At 43.3% G+C, this 19,791-nt stretch overlaps 1 protein-coding gene across 1 annotated transcript in view; it reads right to left on the bottom strand.

Moving 5' to 3' along the window:
• Nucleotides 1-402: 402 nt before the first annotated feature.
• LOC132827201 (radial spoke head 14 homolog) overlaps nt 403-19,791 on the bottom strand; it is a 33,977-nt gene continuing 14,588 nt past the window's right edge. The window contains exon 3 of the mRNA XM_060843789.1: nt 403-1,429. Within this exon, the coding sequence (XP_060699772.1) occupies nt 1,191-1,429 (239 nt within the window). The 3' untranslated portion in view covers nt 403-1,190. The remainder of the gene's footprint in view (nt 1,430-19,791) is intronic.

Genomic DNA, 19,791 nt, shown 5'->3' with positions numbered 1-19,791 from the left:
TGTGCACCATGTTTTCGTGGTATGTTGATACAGACTCCCACACCCACAGGATATACATGGATGTATCTGACAGTAGGACAATTCTTGACGGGAGGAAGATTATTCCTTGATCAGTGCAGGGATGTTGAGCTAATTGTAATGTGCCATTGCTGCCCTCTCTGTCAGCCCTCTGCTATACCTTCAGGTTGCCTGTTTTTAATGACCGTTGTTGTGTAAGGTGGAGACACCCAAATGCTGTCATGTCTCTTTTAAGCTTGTGTATCAGCATATAACACAAATGCAGTCTTTCATTTAAACAATCTCTACAAAAGAAAAGGCCATCCTGGCTTAAACTAATTCGATCAACACAGTGACAATAATTAGGTAATTAAGAAAATTACACACTTAAAGCCACACAAGTCCTGAGTGATATTTGTAGTTTATTTCAACTTAACAAACTGTGTCCAGTCTACCAGAAAGCCAAATTACCCAGCACAATACTGTCGCATTCATTACACTTGATGTGCACAGAACAGCAACACATTGAGAGATGGGAAATGGGAGTGAGAGTGTAAGCATGAGAGAATGAAACAAAGACAAAAAGAGACATGGGAAAAACTTGAAAGAGAATTTGGAAAAAGATTGTGCAGAATGACAGGTGGCATTAGACAGCCTTATTTAAAGAAAAGAAAGCTTTAGAAATTGGTTTAATCAACCAGTTATTGGTAATAAAAGCAAGTTATTATTTTGACAGCTCTGAACAAAGTGGATTGAGAATTCCTGGTGGTCACTGTTTAACAAGGCGAAAGCAGAGCTTCATGCCAGCTGTACAAGACAGCATTTCAGAGAGAGAGAGGATTGAGATGAGGAAACCACAAAATACCAGCAATGGCAACAGCAAACTAACAGCAGAACAAAGAGCTGGAAGTCTGAAATAATGACTGAAAGTGTTGGGAATGCTCGGCAGATCAAACGGCATCTTTAGGGAGAGGAACAGGATTCATTTTTCAGAACAGCGAGCCTTTGTCACAATGAAGGATTTGCAAAGGTTAATGGGAACCTGACTAAAAAACAACAGGCTGTAATGGAGAGGGAATGATTATACGTAGAAGGTACTGTGAACATGATTCAAAATAAAAGAGGGAAAGCAAGGTTAGAAGATGGGGTGTGAGTATATCAGGTCCAAGGTGCCCACATTTTCACTAATGCACCTAGGGTTTCCAGGTGATGACGTCGATAGCGATCTTGACAGCCCTTCTGACTGCCTCACTGGGGTCCTTCAGTTTGTCCTGTAGGAGCTCCACATGATCCAGCAGGATTTTCCTCCCCTCCGGAGTTTCAGACACTGCTGTGATGGCCTTCATGACATTGAGCCGCACTTTATTTACCGGATCATTCACCAGGAGCAGTAAGGATGGAATGACATTTGCCTTCAGAGCCTCGTATTTCCCTGTGGAAACATAAGAACCCAATCACAGATATTGTCATTCATCATGGTCAGGAAGGCTCTGAAAAGGCCTTATATGATCAAAAGCAAACAGAACTAACCCCGTAAGAACAACCAGCTGACAATTACATAACATCGAATTTTTGTTTTCAAACTAACACAATAACCTTTAAGGCCCAATAAACCCACCCAGTATTTCCCCAACTTTACCTTCTCATTTATCCCAATCCTTGCTGTGTCCAGAAGCACATTCATTAGTAGTTAATGACAGCACAAATACAGGACCACACTGTCTAGTATTAATGGATCAGCACTTAATGCCATTGGTATCTGATTCCTCCACGTGTTGGCATAGGTATCATGTTTCAATTTTAAATAAGTTAACACTTCCACAAAAATACCTGACAGGGAACTGTTAGGATAGTCATCAGTAATATTAACACCAGTCATTTCTAAGTTCAAAGCTTAATATAAAAAAAATCACTACCATATGTTATGCAACTAATGCTCCAGGGATTTAAGATTGTGGTGTTAATCTTAAAGGTTTACAATCTCACCATTTGAATGCAACTTACCGACTCCTCTGTTCACTAGCCCTGACCATTTCTTATCCATGACATACCTGTGCTGCACAGATTAGACAGTATAAAGGACAAAGCAGCCCACTGATTGGCAGCACATCACAAATATCCATTCCCTCTGCTGCCAAAGCTCCAGAGATACGCTGCAGAAACTCACCAACGTTCCTCAGGCAGCAGCTTCCAAACCTATAACCACTTCCTTCTAGAAGGACAAGGGCAGCAAATATATGGCAACATCACCAACTGCAAGTTTCCCCTTCAAACCACTCACCATCCTGACTTGAAATATATCATTGTTTCTTCAGTGTCACTGGATCAAAATCCTTCCTTCCTAACAGCATTGTGGGTCTACGTACAGCACATGTACTGCATCAGTTAAAGGAGGCAACTCACCACCACCTTCTCATGGGTAGCTGGGCAGAAGCAATAAATGCTGGTCTTGTCAGTGACATCCATATCCCACAAGTCAATTAAAAAATTGTCACATGACATTTCAAAAGCAAATAGCTATCAAATGATTCAACCAGTGGATTCACAGGTAAGTCGTGGTGTGGAATTTATAGCTCACTATCTTCTAGGGTAAATGTTCAATTCATAGGAACCACCTGATATCCATTGAAACCTGACAGATGGACAATACCAGCCTTTCCTTGGTTGGCAGGGGTTCAGATTGAAAATCCAACTCGCTGCATGTGATGTGGAGCAGAATCCTCTCCCCTTTATTATTTTTCAGTCATCGGGCCCATTTGACAGGCCAGTCGTGCTCATCTCTCAGGATGATGTCACATGAAATGGCAAGTTAACAGTCTGCCCCTTGGTGCACTGTCCATTAAAGAATGGCAGGCAAGACATGGAACTAGGAGTCGGACTAGGACACTCTGTAAGCATGGCTGGCTGGCAAGTCACTGAGAAAGGTGAGGGAAAGAGGGGTTGAAACACAACGGTACTTCAACATGGAGCTGTTGCTGAAAGGCTTTGGAGTGCTGACTAAAAATGACAGAGCATTGATGTGGAGGAGAAAGCCATGGGCCAAAATGTGACATTTTGCTGCAGCTGCTTCATAACTCCCTGTAGGTGTCATAGCCAAGAGCATTCAATAGGGGAGGCATTTTAAAAACCTTCAACACAGCCTCTGCTGCAGAAAGTCCACCTCTGATAACATCTCTCGGAGGCCAAGTTCCTCAAACTAAATTTTCACATCCCCTTTCCTTCAAAGTCGCATCTGTGGGCCACTCAAACCCACAAACTGCCTCTCCATTGGAGTATGACACAATCCATTATGCCAGCACCAGACAACATTTCTTTGCATAATGTCCCATGATAATCTGAATTTATTTTAAATGTGGTACAGAGAGAAAAGCCTCAAACGATTAAAACTGAGCCCATCTGCGTATGTAGCGAATGTCAATTTTGCAATGATGAGTAACAGCATTAAATTGTCATTGTGCTTGCTCAGGGTTCAGTTCTGATTCCCTGTGGTGAGACACTACATTAACTCAGTTGAAACATGAGGATTAGATAATAGAAATGACACATTAACAGTCCATTTGGCCCAACCAGCCCATGATTCACTTGAAGCTTCTCTCACTGTTCCTCATCTAAACCTATCATTGTCATCCTTTGCTCCTTTCCCCTTCAAATACCATTCTGGCCTTCCCATGAATACTTCAATACTATTCACTTCAAACACACCTTGTGCTAGAAAACTCCACATTCTGACAGCTCTGAGGATAAAGAACTTTCTGTTGGATTCATCAACAGATTTCTGGATGGCCATCTTCTATTGTCACTTTTTCTGTGCAATATGGCATTTCTTGGGTGATGTTGAGGTAGGTGGGACAAGGTCTGAGTAACCCTGCCACACTTACAATCCCCTGCTTTGTTTGTGTGACATGACTTGGCTGTATGCATTGGAATAAGGTCCATGTGGAGACATTGCATGGTCCTCATTGTCAGAGGCCTCCTTGTCCCACTGTATGGAGGGCCAGCTGCCTTCGGAGGGTGGCTACTGGGAGACAAGGGTCACCCTCTGCAACTGATGACTGAGACAGGGTGTAAATACAATGCTGTCTTTTCTTCGACCAGCGTCATTAAGGAGCAAATGATAGATCTGCCGGGGATGACGTTCTGATGCTTGGGTTAGTTCGGGTGAGGTTTACAGAAGACACCAGACAGAGTGTGCTGCATTATGCTAGCTTGCTGTTTTTGCACAACTTGAGCAGGGCAAACCAAAGATGTGATGGACGCTGAACAGCTGGGAGAGCAGCAGTTGTTTACTGGGGAGGAGGGTTCAGACATCAAGCAAGAAGAATATCACCTTCAGTATGGTAGGGTGCTGCAGCACTGGGTGCAACAAACCAGACAATACCTCACTGAGGGGCGGTTCCCAGCGATGTGAGCTAATTGGCTGTAAATTACTTGCTGATCAAAAGGCAAGTCACTGCTCCCTGGGCAAATGTAGCTTTTGTTTACTATTTTTTGGATCTCTTTGGCTGTTGCTGAATAAAAATAAATGATTTCAGACATTTACCACATTGAACAATGAGGAGCCGTTATGTTACATGGGGCACTGGGGTAAGACAGAGACATCTGTGAAGAGAAATCAGAGAACTCTCAATTCTGAGAAAGGGTCACCAAACCCGAGTCATTAACTCTGATTTCTCTCCATAGATGCTGCCAGACTTGCTGAGCTTTGCCAGTAACTTCTGTTTTTGTTTCTGATTTACAGCATCCGCAGTTCTTTCAGTTGTCCCTGTAATAGGAGTCTGAATAGTGCAGTCTTCACATTGATGACAGTTCACAGCATCAAACCGGCCCTGGTTTTGTATTCCACATTCACCATTTGTAACTGCACCTCATTATAAAATTGTTTATTATTAATTAACTCTCCAGACTGTGCAAAAATATAAAATATTCAAGGCAGCAGCATCAACTAGTCTTAATCATTATTCCTGCATGCCGCTGCGACTACCCATTACTGCAGTGCTGTAAATTATTTTGCTTTATATTTTTGCATGTACTTTCTCTCCTCCCTAAAACTGTCAACTCGTTACTTAATTTATTCTTAACTCCTTTCTGTGTAATTCCCTGGTGGGTTTTTGTGAAATTCTTGGTTTGAAATGACAATGCATGCAGCAGGGGATCTTGATTTTGTGAGGAAGTGCCATGGTGGTAGTGTATGAATCTCTGAGTGAGGAGGTCCAGGTTCAAGACCCACCTGCTCCAGAGGTTTGTAATAACACCTCTGAACAGCTTGATGATAAAGCATTTCAGAGCAAATTAGCAGTTGGTTTTATATCCCACAGCTTTCCACTTCTATTGGAAATGAGCCTGTTTCTGTAAGGGACGGAGGGGAATCTACCTACGAAGCCCAGTAACAAATCAAACATCAACCCCAGAAGCCCGAGCTTGGTCTCACAACCTTTGCTTTCTAAGAGAAAGTGAGGACTGCAGATGCTGGAGATCAGAGTCAAGAGTGTGGTGCTGGAAAAGCACAGGAGGTCAGGCAGCATCTGAGGAGCAGGAGAATCAATGTTGTGGGCATTTGCCCTTCATCCTGTTTTCACAAGAGATGTGGGCACATTTGTCAGCTTGAATCAGACAGTCCTTTTCATTTCTTCTGACCAACTGGTCAGAATTCTAGCTGAGACATGGGCGCAGGATTGGGTGTGCACAGTCATTCAATTTCCACCAAATCATGGTAACTCAAGATGAATCCTTTCCCTCCAGTTTTTAACCTGTCCTTTCAAAGTCGCTCAGAATACTCAGTGCTGGTCTGTGTTTTAATACTTTGGGCTGATTCATTGTGCCTCTCACTCAGGCATTCTGACTTTAATATAGAGGTTTCTAAAGTGGTGGGAAGTTTGTCAGTGAAGAATCCTTGCTCTATGGTAGTTACAAGCTGTAAATCACAGAGGTACCTCCCTACCAAAGTGGACAGTGTTTTCAGACCTACTGACAGTGTGGCTTCACTGCTGTAAGGTTGATGCCAATTTATGCTTTTCCATGGGCGGCACGGCGGCACAGTGGTTAGCACTGCTGCCTCACAGCGCCAGGGACCTGGGTTCAATTCCTGCCTCAGGTGACTGACTGTGTGGAGTTTGCATGTTCTCCCTGTGTCTGCGTGGGTTTCCTCTGGGTGCTCCGGTTTCCTCCCACAGTCACAAAGATGCGTGGGTCAGGTGAATTGGCCATGCTAAATTGCCCGTAGTGTTAAGTAAGGGGTAAATGTAGGGGTATGGGTGGGTGGCGCTTCGGCGGGTCGGTGTGGACTTGTTGGGCCGAAGGGCCTGTTTCCACACTGTAAGTAATCTAAAAAAATAATCACTTTGATGTTCTTCACTTTGCTCTGCATTTCCCCACTACCAGCTTTCAATGTAGAATGGGAGCAGTCTCTGCAGAGCATGCTTCTGAGAAACAAGGGGCCCAGCAGCAGCACTGTATTCAGGCACAGGATCAGCTTCCTCCATGTGACAAAGCCTCAGGAAACTCATGCAGCTTAATGCTGACATCTGCAGTACATCAGCACAAGGCTTTCTTACAAGTGGGTCAGGTGGCCAAGCATTGGCAGTCACCGAAAGGCTGAATCTCTACACCTGCAGCACACTCCAGGAAATGCCAGTGACATCGACAGAACTTCACACTCTGTGGCCCTCAAATGGCTGATGCCCTGCTGCCACGTGAAAGGATTTCACTCCATTAATGTTCAGCTGGTACATGACCACCAGAAGGCTTTGACACATGCCGGTTGCAAGGTACCAGGCAGCAACGCTGTTGCCTTTATTAGGAAGTTGAAGGCGTGTACTGTACCTGTAAAAGAATGCTGTTCCAAACTGATAGGTTACAAACACCTGTGTATATGACTAGGCGGCAGTCTCAGAGTGTACTAGAAAATTGAAAATATGTAACATTTGGCTGTGAAATGGATACCAGAGTTTTGATTGCTTTTTTGACAATTAAAATGTAACTAATCAGATTATATTATGTCCCAGGATACTCAAACCCAATCAAGCTTGAATTTATTGTTTTGTCAACATCGAACCAATGAGACGGTCAGATGTTGAGGGGTCTATAATGTGGACATTTTGAAAATTGGTCAGATATCAAATGCTGTCAAGACAGAAATGCATGGAGAGTGCTCTCCAAGAAATTTGGAAACACTCTCTATCAAATGTAACACTTTCACAGTAAAAAGAAAGAAGATGACCCGGGGAGATCTTCAGTTAGAAGAAGAAAGACACAGAAGATGACAATGGCTGTGTGGTTTTGAAATTAAGTTGATGTTATTCTATAAGTGTCTTATTGGAACAGCATATTGTTATAGAGTTGGAGGCAGATAGTAAGCAGTTAAGAGAAAGGCGAGGCTTAGAATTGTGAATAGTTGTTTAATGTTTATTCTTAAAGAAAAAATTGATGTTATTTTCTTTAAATAGTGGAATTTTGGAGTTCTCTGGCCCTCATATTTTAAGAGATTATGAGGTGAGGCGAGCTTTTCTGGGTGTTTGGTTTAATTAACAGAGGGGTTCACCACCGTGTCATAACACCTTTGTTTTGAACCAGTCACATCTCCCCCAGGCACAGGCACCGCAGGTAGACGCACTGTTGAAGAGGAGTTTGTAGATCTCATCCATGCTAACTTTCTTGAACAGCATTTTAGCAAACTTACAAGAGAATGTGCAATCTTCGATCTGGTCTTTGTAATGAGACAGGTAAAATTAACGATCGCATATTTAAGGATCCTCTCAGAAAGAGCATGATCGAATTTTGGATATAAATGGACGGTGAAATAGTATCATCTAAACCCAGTGCTTTATGCTTAAATAAGGGAGATTATAATGGGGTGAGGAAAGAGTTAGTTAAATTAGACTGGGGAACACAAGTTATATGGTGGAATAGTTGAGGAAAAGTGGAGGACTTTCAAAGAGGTTTTTCACAGTGCTCAAGGAAAGTATATTCTGGTTAAAAAAAGGATAGCAAGGGTAGGAAGAGCCAGCCTTGGATAACCAAGCAAGGCATCCAACTAAAAGCTCAGGCTTACAAAGTATCCAAGAGTAATGGGAAACAGGAAGATTGGGAAAACTTTAAAAAGCAACAAAGAATCAGGAAGCAAGCGATAAAGAAAGAAAGATAAATTATGAATGCAAACTCGCACAGAATACAAAACAGGTAGGAAAAGGTTTTATAAATATATAAAAAGGGAAAGGGTGGCTAAAGTGGAAGTAGATCCCTTGCAGGATGAGAAAGGAGAATCAATACTGGGTAATTCTGAAATGGCCGAGGCTTAGAATAACTGGATTTACTGGAGTTCTTTGAGGATGTAACAAGCGCAGTGGATGGAGGGAAACTGGTGGATGTTGTACATTGGATTTCCAAAAGGCATTCGATAAGGTGACACATAAAAGAGTCATCCATAGGATTAGAATGCACGGAGTTGCTGAGAACATACTAGCATGGATAGAGGACTGGTTAACCAATGGAAAGCAGAGAATTGGGATAAATGGACGTTTCTCTGGTTGGAGATCAGTGGTGAGCGGGATGCTGCAGGGGGCGGCGTTGGGCCCACAACTGTTTATGATATATATATATATATATAAATGATTTGGAAGAGGAGACTGAGTGTAATGTATCCAAGTTTGCTGATGACACTAAATTGAGTGGAAAGGCAAATTGTGCAGAGGATGTGGAGGGTCTGCAGAGAGATTTAGATAGGTTAGGTGAGTGGGTAAGAATCTGGCAGACGGAGTACAATGTTGGCAAATGTGAGGTCATCCACTTTGGAAGTAAAAATAGTAGGTCAGAATATTATTTAAATGGTGAAAGATTGCAGTATGCTGTTATACAGAGGGAATAATGATGTAATAAAAGTGAACATTAGCAAACAGGAGAATGATATACCGAGAGTGGATATTTGCCTAAGGGAGAATGATGCGGAGGGGGAAAGGGGCTGAGAGATAAATGGGGGGTGAGGGGTATGGCTGGGGGTAAAGGATGTGAGATGGCAATAGGTGGATGCAGATTGGAGGTGATTGTGATAGTCGGTGGGGAAGGTGCAGCTAATAGGTGGGAAGGAAGATGGACAAGTAGGACAGGTGAAGTGGGCAGTGCCAAGTTGGAGGGTTGGATCTAGGATGAGGTGAGGGTCGGTGAGATTTGGAAACTGGTGAAGTCCAATGTTGAGACCATGTGGTTGAAGGGTCCCAAGGCGGAAGGTGAGGCATTCTTCCTCCAGGAGGTGGATGGCTTGATTTGGTGGTGGAGGAGGCCCAGGGTTTTCATATCCTTAGGGGAGTGGGAGGGGGAATTGAAGTGGTTGGCCACAGGTTGGTGGGGTTCTTTGGTGTGTGCAGACCACTCCACGGATTGGTGCTTGGTTCCCTGATGTACAGGAGGCCATATCGAGACCCAATGGATGCAGTAAATGAGGTGAATGGATGCGCACAAAAATCTCTGCTGGATTTAAAATGATCCTTTGGGGCCTTGGATGGAGGTGAGGGAGGAGGTGTGGGTGCAGGTTTTGTATCTCATGCAGTGTGCAAGGGAAGGTATTGGGTATAGAGGGTGGGTTAGTTGGTGGAGGGGGAGGCATGGACCTAACGAGTTTCCACCGTCCTCATTGACTTCTCACAATCACCTCCCATCTGCATCACCATTCCACTTACCTTCCTCCCCAGCCCCACCCACACCCCTTTTTATCTCTCAGCCCCCTACCCCCTCCACATCATCCTCCTGTAGGCTAACATCCACTTCCATTGTATCATTCTCCTATTTGCTAATGTTCACTCTCATTATATCACTCTATCATATTATATCATTAGAGTTTACAAGAATGAGAGGAAACTATTGAAACATACAAGATTTTTTGGGTTGACAAGGTAGGTTTGCAAAAGCTGATTCCCCTTGTAGGACAAGCCCGGACTAGAGGGCACAATCTCAGAGTAAAAGGGTCATCCATTTAAGACAGAGATGAGAAGGACTTTCTTCTCTCATGGGGCTGTGAATCTGTGGAACTCTTGACCACAGCTGGCTGCTGAGCCTGGGTTATTTTGAATGTTCAAGGCTGAAACAGACAGATTTTTAATCAGTAAGGGAATCAAGGGGAAAAAGGCAGGAACGTGGAGTTGAGGATTAGCAGATTACCACGATCTCATTGATTGGCAGGGCAGACTTGATGGGCTGAATGGCTTATCTTTGCTCCCACATTACCATGGTAACATTCTCTCCTGTTATAACATTCACCAAAAGTCTAATGGCCACTCATGAGATAACAGCAACTGGATAATAGAAAGTTGAAATACAATGTCCAGTTCATATACATTCTCCATAATCACAGAGTGATACAGATTTACAGCATGGAAACAGACTCTTTGGTCCAACTTGTCCATGCTGACCAGATATCCTAAATTAATCTAGTCCCTTTTGCCAGCATTTGGCCCAGATCCCTCTAAATCCTCCTTAAAATGCTGTAATTGTACCAGCCTCCACCACTTCCTCTGGCAGCTCATTCCACACACACACAAACCACCCACTGCGTGAAATAGTTGCCCTTTAGGTCGCTTTTAAATCTTTTCCTTCACCTTACAACCATGTTCTCTAGTTTTGGACTCCCCTACCCTGGGGAAAAGACCTTGTCTATTTACCTAATCCCCTCGTGATTTTATAAAGATCACCCCTCAGTCCCTGACACTACAGGGAAAACATCCCCGGCCGATTCAGCCTCCCCCTGTAGCTCAAATTCTCCAAACTGGGCACCATGCTTTGTAAATTTTTTCTGAACCCTTTCAAGTTTCACAACATCCTTTCACAGCAGAGAGACCAGAGCTGCACACAATATTCACCCTGTGCAACTCAAAAAGCCGTTCTTTCTCTCTTCCTATGAATATGATGTGGTGCTACTCCCGAGAGTCAGCACAGGTAAATGCAGGCTGTTTCTTCCCATGCCCTGACAGCTGACATGCCCTTGGTGGGTGTTCTCTGGGTTTAGTGAATCAGACTGCCTCACCTACATTTGAACAACAGCAGATTCAGTCATCGGAGCAACTGAGGCTCTGAGCGGTGGAGCCATGGGATGAGAAAGGCCAGTGCTTGGATATAATTCCTATTTCTGCATCCCTTTTCTTCATCTTGCCTCTCTTGCTTTTCAAAATTCTTTCATGGAATGTGGGAGAATGTGGGCAAGGTCAGTATTTACTGCCCGTCCTGAATGATTCCCTTGAACTGTGGATGTGCTGGCCCATTTCAGAGGATAGTTAGAAGGCAACCATGTTGCTGTGGGTGTGGAGACATGCGGCCAGAGCAGGCAAGGGCTGCAAAAGGACTTCCCAAAAGGACATTTGTGAAACAGATGAGTTTGTACAATAATCAACGATAGTTTCAGGGTCACCGTCACTGAGTCCAGCTTTCAATTCCAAACTTTTTTTACTTACTGAATTTTTCAATTCCATCAGCTACCATGAGGGAAGCATTAGCTTTTATCTCTGGATTACTGTCCAGTGACAGTGCCCCTATACTATCATCTCCTTGTTAGCCAAGAGCTTGTGAGCATTTTGCTGCTCTTCAGTGAAACGCTGAATGGCCAGGGTGAGGTTTGTCTCCATTATCTTTAGTAAAATGTACACTAAGTGTACATTGGTCAAGGCAAGTGTGTTTGATTCTGCACGGAAATGTCCACCTTCGTGGAAAGAGTGACCATCAGAGCAAAGGCCTGAGACAACCATGGGACTCATGTTTGCAATGGAGCCCATTGATCTTTGGGGTGGCACGGTGGCTCAGTGGTTAGCACTGCTGCCTCACAGCACCAGGGACCCAGCCTCGGGCGACTGTCTGTGTGGAGTTTGCATATTCTCCCCATGACTGCATGGGTTTCCTCCCACAATCCAAAGATGTGCAGGTTAGCTGAATTAGCCATGCTAATTAGGTGCATTAGTCAGAGGGGAAATGGGTCTGGGTGGGTTACTCTTCGGAGAGTCAGTGTGGACTTGTTGGGCCAAGGGGCCTGTTTCCATGCTGTAGGGAATCTAATCTAATCCTTCTCTCTGGGAGCACTAGATAACAGAGGCTTTACACTAAATGTGAAATGCCAATTCCTAGGACATCACAGTAGATCCAAGATATGGGCCATCAGTAATATTCCAGGACTGAAATGTGTAAATTATATACAGAAACTCTTAGGCAAATAAGAAAATTTGTCTGCAACTTAAACAGTCTGCCGTGATGCATAAGGGAACTTTTGAAGAATGGACAGCAATGGATTGGAGTCAGAAACAGACTGCAGCTTTCAAAAAGATTAAAGAGAGCAACTTTCTACTGATGTGTCAACACATTACAACCCAGATTTATTCACCACAGTGGCATCAAGGTACTGTCTACAGGATCAGAGCAATCCCTGTTAAAGTGCAAACTGATGGAAGAAGTAAATCTGTATATTTTATGTTGAGAGCTTTGATTGAGTCCGAACACAGATATGCAACCATAGAGGAGGTGTCAGCAGTTACACGGGGATGTGGCAGGTTTATAGATTACCTCATGGGACTGACAATCCAGGTCATGATGGACCATACCCTCTGGCACTGTTACTGTAAACACAAGAAATCTCCACAAAGGCTCTGCACAAAGATTCAGGCTTGGAATGATGAGATACTTTATCAGAGGAAGGCACAAGTAATGGCAGATACACTCTCAAGAACAGCAGTGGTACAGAACAAAAGGTGAAGACAACATTCCTCATGAGGTGAAAGAAAATCCACACGTATTCTGGACCATTACCTTGGTAGAGCAAAGGTTTGAAACAGACCTTAAACTCGACAGGAGCAGCTGTTTCTATATTGGCAGACTGCTTGCCGTGGCTGAACTCTACGCCAATGAGATCATGGCAAATAAAATTCCAAGGTAGATCTAATACAGATGTACACAGATATACAAACGCATGGGCAAATCACAACAGAAGAGATCTTATTGCTGTACAAGAAGGAGAGTTATTCTATGCAAAGTTCTTGAGAAGATTTGTAGCTCAGGTTGTGGGTGATGTTGTTGGCTTGCTCACTGAGCTGGTAAGTTTGTTTGCAGACGTTTCATCACCATACTAGGTAACACCGATGATATTACCTAGCACGGTGACAAAATGTCTGCAAACAAACTTACCAGCTTAGCAAGTGAGCCAACAACCTCAGTTTTATTCTATGATAATAGCAAGCATTTCACTGGCAACTGAGGGAAAATGGCGAGAATTTTGCGCAACTCAAAAATCTGATACTTTAGAGACAGTTATTGAGCATTACCTTCGAGTCAGAGTGATTTCTAATTCTGTCACCCAGTGTCTAGGAGACCCCCATCTCTCCATCATCAATAGCTATGCAGTCAAACCACTCTCCTCCTTCTCCACCTCACTGGGGGTCACTAGGCGGTCAAATCCAAAGGGGTCAGTGCTTTGCCCACAATGGCCACCTTCACTTGTGATTCTAGGCATTGGACCATGTTGAGGTATTGGGAGATCACAGCTCAGCACAGTTTTGGTGAACCCATTGTCAGTTTGGTGCACCCACCTAATTAATGACACAAAGATCTTTCATAGTTCCTTCAATGTTGATCCTCACTGAAATGATAACTTCGAGTACAAACCAACCTTAGACTTTGGGACCATTGTGGTCTCTATTATTGCATAAAACAGGCCTTTGACATCCAGCTATATAACCGCTGATGGAGCCTTGTTATTACATTCGGATCAATCAGAAGTAAATTTGACAGAAATATAAAAGCATGTAAACATGGGGAGAAACAGGAACCTTCATTCCGTTATACACTGCCGAGGAAACTGTAGCTAGAAATAACACAATTATTAGTCTCTGAGTCCCTTTACTGCGTCATTCACCCATGCAAATTGTATTTTATTATTTGTAAATTTCAGATCCAAATAGAACTGAGGGTCTCAGTGAAATATTTCATCTTTTTATCTGCTTTCTGTACATAGCCTTTAATTAGAGCATCTCATGGTAATTTGTATCTCCTGTGGTTTATTGCTTCTTCCTTCCTGTATCAAATGTATCAAGTATTCAAACTCTTTGACCTGAAGTCATTCTTTCACCCAGGCATGAAGCTGCAGGACTTTGAGGGCAGGAAGAGTATATTGATGGGCTCTCAGAAGAATTCAGTATTTTCCTGGAGTAATTAGATTGTAAACAGTGAGGTCTGTCAGCTATTGATCATAATGCAGAATGTCAGAGGAGACTGCCTATTCTATACTGGTTGAGCAGAGTGTAGGGCTCCTTTACTTCATTACATCACACTGCATATGTGTATATCTCCATTCACTTCCGTTCACAGAATCACTGAATTATTACATTATAGAGTGAGCACATGCAGCCTATCATGTCCGCACTCTCTCACTATAGGAGCAATTTACATCATGCCATTGCCCCAACGTCTCCCTGCAAACCTTCACAGCCCTCTTTTCGATAATACTCCAATTCCCTCAATCCTGCTCTACCATAATCTCAAGTGATCCTACCCATTAACTGGATTGAACCATTCTCACCTGTGCCACCTTTGCTTCTTTTGCCAATGATTTTAAATCTGTGCCCTTGTGTTCTAGATCCTTCCACCAATGGGAACAGTTTCTCGCCGTCTACTCCTGTGATCATACTAATGGAATCTCTGAGAAAAGGGAGAAAGAGTTGGCAGGAGATATTGTGGGGTGATTAGACCCCAGCTCTGATCTTCCATGTACCTCTACTATTGAAATAACCTCCTGAACAAGGTGAGGAGGAACACTTACATGTTTCCAAAGCAATACACTCCTCCCCGGTGCAAACCGGAATCTTGGTTTAAAAAAAATGCCTGTCATCAATGAACATAATTCGGATCGTTTGCTATTGGATAACACCGACAACTGGTATTTATGTAGTTCCTTTAAAAAGGAATGAAAGACTTGCATTTATGTAGCCCTTTTCACCTACGCCGCCTGATGTCTCACAGTGGTCACAGCCAATGATGTGCTTCTTTGGAGTGCATCATGACTGTAATGTAATAAAAGTGGCAGTGAGTTTGTGCTCAGCAACTCCCACAAACAGCAATGAAATAATGACAAGATCATCTGTTTCATTGTTGTAATGTTGATTGAAGAAGAAATATTGGCTCCTGTTCAAAATAAAGAATTCACCCAAATGTTCGGCACAACATCATGGGCCGAAGAGCCTGTTCTGTGCTGTATTGTTCTATGTTCAAACAACCATGTACTGTATATCATTTGTCATAGATATGAATTTGTTGTTTGACATGATATCTTCAGTATCTGAGTTGATCTTCTGTTTGTTAGGTGGTTGATGACATGCAGCTCGGATATCTCACCTATTTCTTCATAGGACTTGACTATTAGTCATTACAACGTCAAATGACTGAGGCTGGACACAATGAGAAAGCATCTTTTCATAAACCCATGTATTTGTCCAGGAGTCTCAAACTTGTACAGTTCATCGTGGTTAAGTTGGGAATAACTATCTGCATGCTCTTTCATCATACTCTTTGGTCATGCTCTTTGATCATGCTCTTGTAAAATTTTCTTCCTTCCCTCCACCAATGTATCATGCAAATTTGGTTGGATGGTAGGAGAGTGGAATGTAAGAACTATGTAGATCTACCTCCCAAACATGAGGGCTTGCCAGTGAGGGTAAATCCTTACATTCCTATCCAAAAATCTTGGCAAGTCGCAAAGCACTTGAACCAGATAGCTTGAAGTTTATTTACAACACTATTTTACAAGGTTACAATATCACAAACGTACAGACTTTGTCTGGGTTCTGTGCTTGCTGACATTATTGTACATTACGCAGACTTGACTAACTACACTGAGTCAAGTGTAGTCCCCATTATAGAGAGAGCAACAAGTGGCAAGGCAATACTTTTACGTGAAATGTCACATAACATCATGTTGTGTAACTGTCTTAAAGGTCTATCTGGTCTGGAATCTATGCCACAATACAAGACAAGAGGTTTAAAGATAGTATGCCAGAACTTAGGCAGCTGCAGGGACAATCATCACTTGTGGAGAAGTTTAAATCATGGAATGCTGAAAAAGATAATATCTTGGAGGGGTATAGGCTAGAGTAGATTAGAGAGATAGGGAGAGATGAGGCCTTGGAGAGATTTGAAAACAAGCAGCATGAGGTTGAAGTTTTGTTTGTCAGAGCGACAATGTATGCAAATCACTATTAGAATGATGGGGGAATGAGACTTAGTATAAGTAAGGGCATGGGTAGCAAACTTGAAACAACTTCAAGTCGATGGAGGGCTGTATGTGGGACGTGAGTCAGGAGTGTGTAGGAATAATCGAAGAATAAAGAAATTAGGGTTTCAGCAGCAGCTGGGTTAAGACAGGGCTGGAGTCTGGCAATATTACAGAGGTGGAAGTAGACCACCTCAGTGATAGTGCAGATGCACAGAACCTCATATCAGAGTCAGTAAAGGCCCCCAGATGATAAACAGTCTGGTTCAGACTGTTAGGGAGAGAAATGGAGTCAGTTAGGAAATAGAGTTTGTAGTGGGAATCAAAGACAATGTCTTTGACAGTCCTGATATTTAACTGGATGAAATTTCTGCTCCACTAGGGAAAGATATGCTGGAATTTTAATTATAAATTCCATTGACGTTGTGAACTAGTCCTCTCCATGGTGTTTAATCTCACCACTTTAACCTAATATGTACTTTAATTCAGCTGAACAAATCTTTTTAATTTTATGACCTTACATAATGGACTTGAACAATTAGCAAAACCTTTCGAGATGGAAACAACAGTGTCTTGTTGAAGTGGGATGATAAAAAGTGCACTGCAATGGCTTTAATGTGGGACTGAGCTGGAATAGTCAATGCAGTGCTACAAATGAATCAAATGTGCAACAGAGCAAATAAAAAACCCAAAGAGGAAGATAAATATCAACCAGGAGCAGGAAGTGGTCAGCACTGATGTAATGTGCCAGGATGTTTTATTTTAATCATTCATGGGATGTAAGCATCACTGGCTAGGTTCCCATGGATCGTCCATCCTAAGTGCCCTTCAAAAGGTGATTGTGAGCTGTGTTCTTCAACTGCTGCAGTCCTTGGGCCATTGGGATGGAGTAAACTATAGTCCTGTGTTGCTGCTTCACCAGATTGACACTTCATTTTCAACTAATATGTCTGGTATGTGCTCCTAAACTCTACATTGAGTATGGTCCCTGGCTCATGATAATGGTAGTTTGGCTGATATGTTGCATGACGAGATTACAGAATCTGGTTGAGTGTCTAATGTGGCTGATGGTCCAGAGCACCTCATGGATGCTCTTGAACAGTTTGAAATCGATCCCGTTTGTGAAATTGGAACATCATCCTGACAAGGACTGTGTGGTGATCACTCCTCCCAATACTATCAGCAGACCCAGTCTAACAGCCGTGTGATTTAATACTCAGCAGCTCAGTCAGTCAAACTGTTAATAAGTCATTCTAGGTGATGAACACTGAAGTCCCCCATCCAGATTACACTGTACCCTAGCTACCTTCTGCCGTCCTTGACATGGCAGTCAACTTGGAGGAGCAACTGATTCATCAGCTGAGGGAGGATTGTACATGGTATCCAGCAGGAGGTTTCCTCTGTTTGGCCTAAGGCCATGAAACTTTGCGATCCAAAGTCAATGTTGAGGACTCTCAGAGCAACTCCTGCCCAAACTGTATACCACTATGCAGTCACCTCTAATGGGTATGTTCTGCTGGTGGACCAGCAGCTATTCAGGAAGGATGATGATATAGTCTGGGACATGGTAAAGTTTGATTCTGTGACTATAATTAAATCAGTCTATTGTTTGATTTGTCTATGAGATGGCTCTCCCACATTTGGCACAAGCACCCCATTGGTAAGGAGGAGGATTTTGGAGGGTTGACAGGCTTTAGTTTGCTGTTGCTCTTTTTAGTGCCTATGTCGATGCCAGTGGTTTGTCGAGTTTTAATTCCTTGCTTTAGGCTTTGTCATCGTTTCTGATATGACTTGGTTGCAGGTGACTCGCTGGGCCATTCAAGTTAAAGATCAACACAATTGGTAACCTTGGGGCCTGGCCTATCCCTAACTCGATCATTACCATCAAGCCAGGGGATGGAGCCTGGTTTAATGAAAAGCACAGGAGGTCATGCCAGGAACAGCAACAGACAGACCTAAACATTTGATGTTAACCTGGTGAAAATACAAAACAAGACCACACCTGTGCCAAACAGCATAAGCAGCAAGTGCTGGGCACAGCTAAGCAATCACAGAACCAACAGAATCAATCTTAGTTCCTGCCATATCCAGTCGTGAATGATGGTGGACAATTAAACAACTATCCCCATTCTCAATGATGGGAGAACCCAGCACATTAATGCAAAAGGTGAGGCAGCTGTCTTCAGCCAGAGGTGCAGAGAGGATGATCCATCTCAGCCTCCTGCAGACGTTCCCACAATCACTGATGCCAGTTTTCAGCCAATTTGATTCACTCCACCTGATATCAAGGAATGGTTGGAGGCACTGGATGCTGCAATGGCTATGGGCCCTGACAATATATCAGCAATAGTACTGAAGGCTTGATGGTCCCCTAGCCAAGCTATTCCAGTAAAGTTACAACACTGGCATCTACCCAATAATGTGGAAAATTGCCAAGGTATATCCTGTACACAAAAAACAGGACAGTTTGAACCCGGCCAATCACCACCCCATCCCTCTACTCTTGATGGTTGGTAAAGTGATAGAAGGGCTCACCAACAGGGCTATCAAGCAGCACCTGCTCAGCAATAACTTGCTCAGTGACGCCCAGTTTGGGTTCAATTCAGTCATGGTTCAAACATGGACAAAAGAGCTGAATTCCAGAGGGGAGGGGAGAGGGACCGGCTCTTGATATCAAGGCTGCATTCAACTGAGTGTGATCCAATGTGCCCTGGAAAAACTGGAATCAATGGGTATTGGAGGGCAAACTCTCCACTGGTTAGAGTTATACCTGACACATAAGCAGATGGCTGTGGTTGTTGGAGATCAGTCATTTCAGCTCTAGGACATCTCTGCAGGAGTTCGTCAGGGTAGTATCCTCGGCCCAACCATCTTCAGCTGCTTCATCAATGCTCCATCAGAAGGTCAGCAGTGGGGATATTTTCTGATGATTGCACAATGTTCAGATACTGAAGCATTCCATGTTCAAATGCAACAAGGTCTGGACAATATCCTGATTCGGGGTGAAAAGCAGCATGTATCATTCACACTATACAAACGCCAGGCCATGACCATCACCAATAACAGGCAATCAAACCACTGCCTCTTGATGGGGGGGCATCTTCAACATTGGTGGGCCCAGCACGGGACTCAAGGCGGTGGGGGCAACATTGGCTTTCAACAGTAGGGTGGCCTCTGGGAGCGGCAGAGAAGGCAGTAGCTGTGGTCAGCATCGGTCAGCTGTTGCAATGTGGGGGGGGGGGGTCTGAATCGATACTCTGGGTGGATCGACAGGAGCAGCAGCTGCTTTGGTGATGGTGTGGGGATTTCTGCATTGGACAGGACAGTAAAGCATGGCAAAGAGGAGGACATCGTGCCCCTGTCAGGAGTGCAGTCCCAGGGTGGTTACATACTTTCAAAAGACTAGAATATTTGACTTTTCGCTTTATTTCTTTAATTTTCTACTTAATTCTAAGCATGACTGTAATGTTTAACTTTTAACTTTGTTCTTTGTTTCTACCTTGTTCTTATGATTCTGTACTTGTACCTAAGTTGGCGCCTGGTATGGTGATATTATACACTTATCACTGTAC

The sequence above is a fragment of the Hemiscyllium ocellatum genome, chromosome 24, assembly GCF_020745735.1.
Source record: "Hemiscyllium ocellatum isolate sHemOce1 chromosome 24, sHemOce1.pat.X.cur, whole genome shotgun sequence".
Classification (NCBI taxonomy): Eukaryota; Metazoa; Chordata; class Chondrichthyes; order Orectolobiformes; family Hemiscylliidae; genus Hemiscyllium; species Hemiscyllium ocellatum.
The sequence above is the reverse complement of the archived record's forward strand: the minus strand, read 5'-3'. Positions and strand labels throughout refer to the sequence as shown.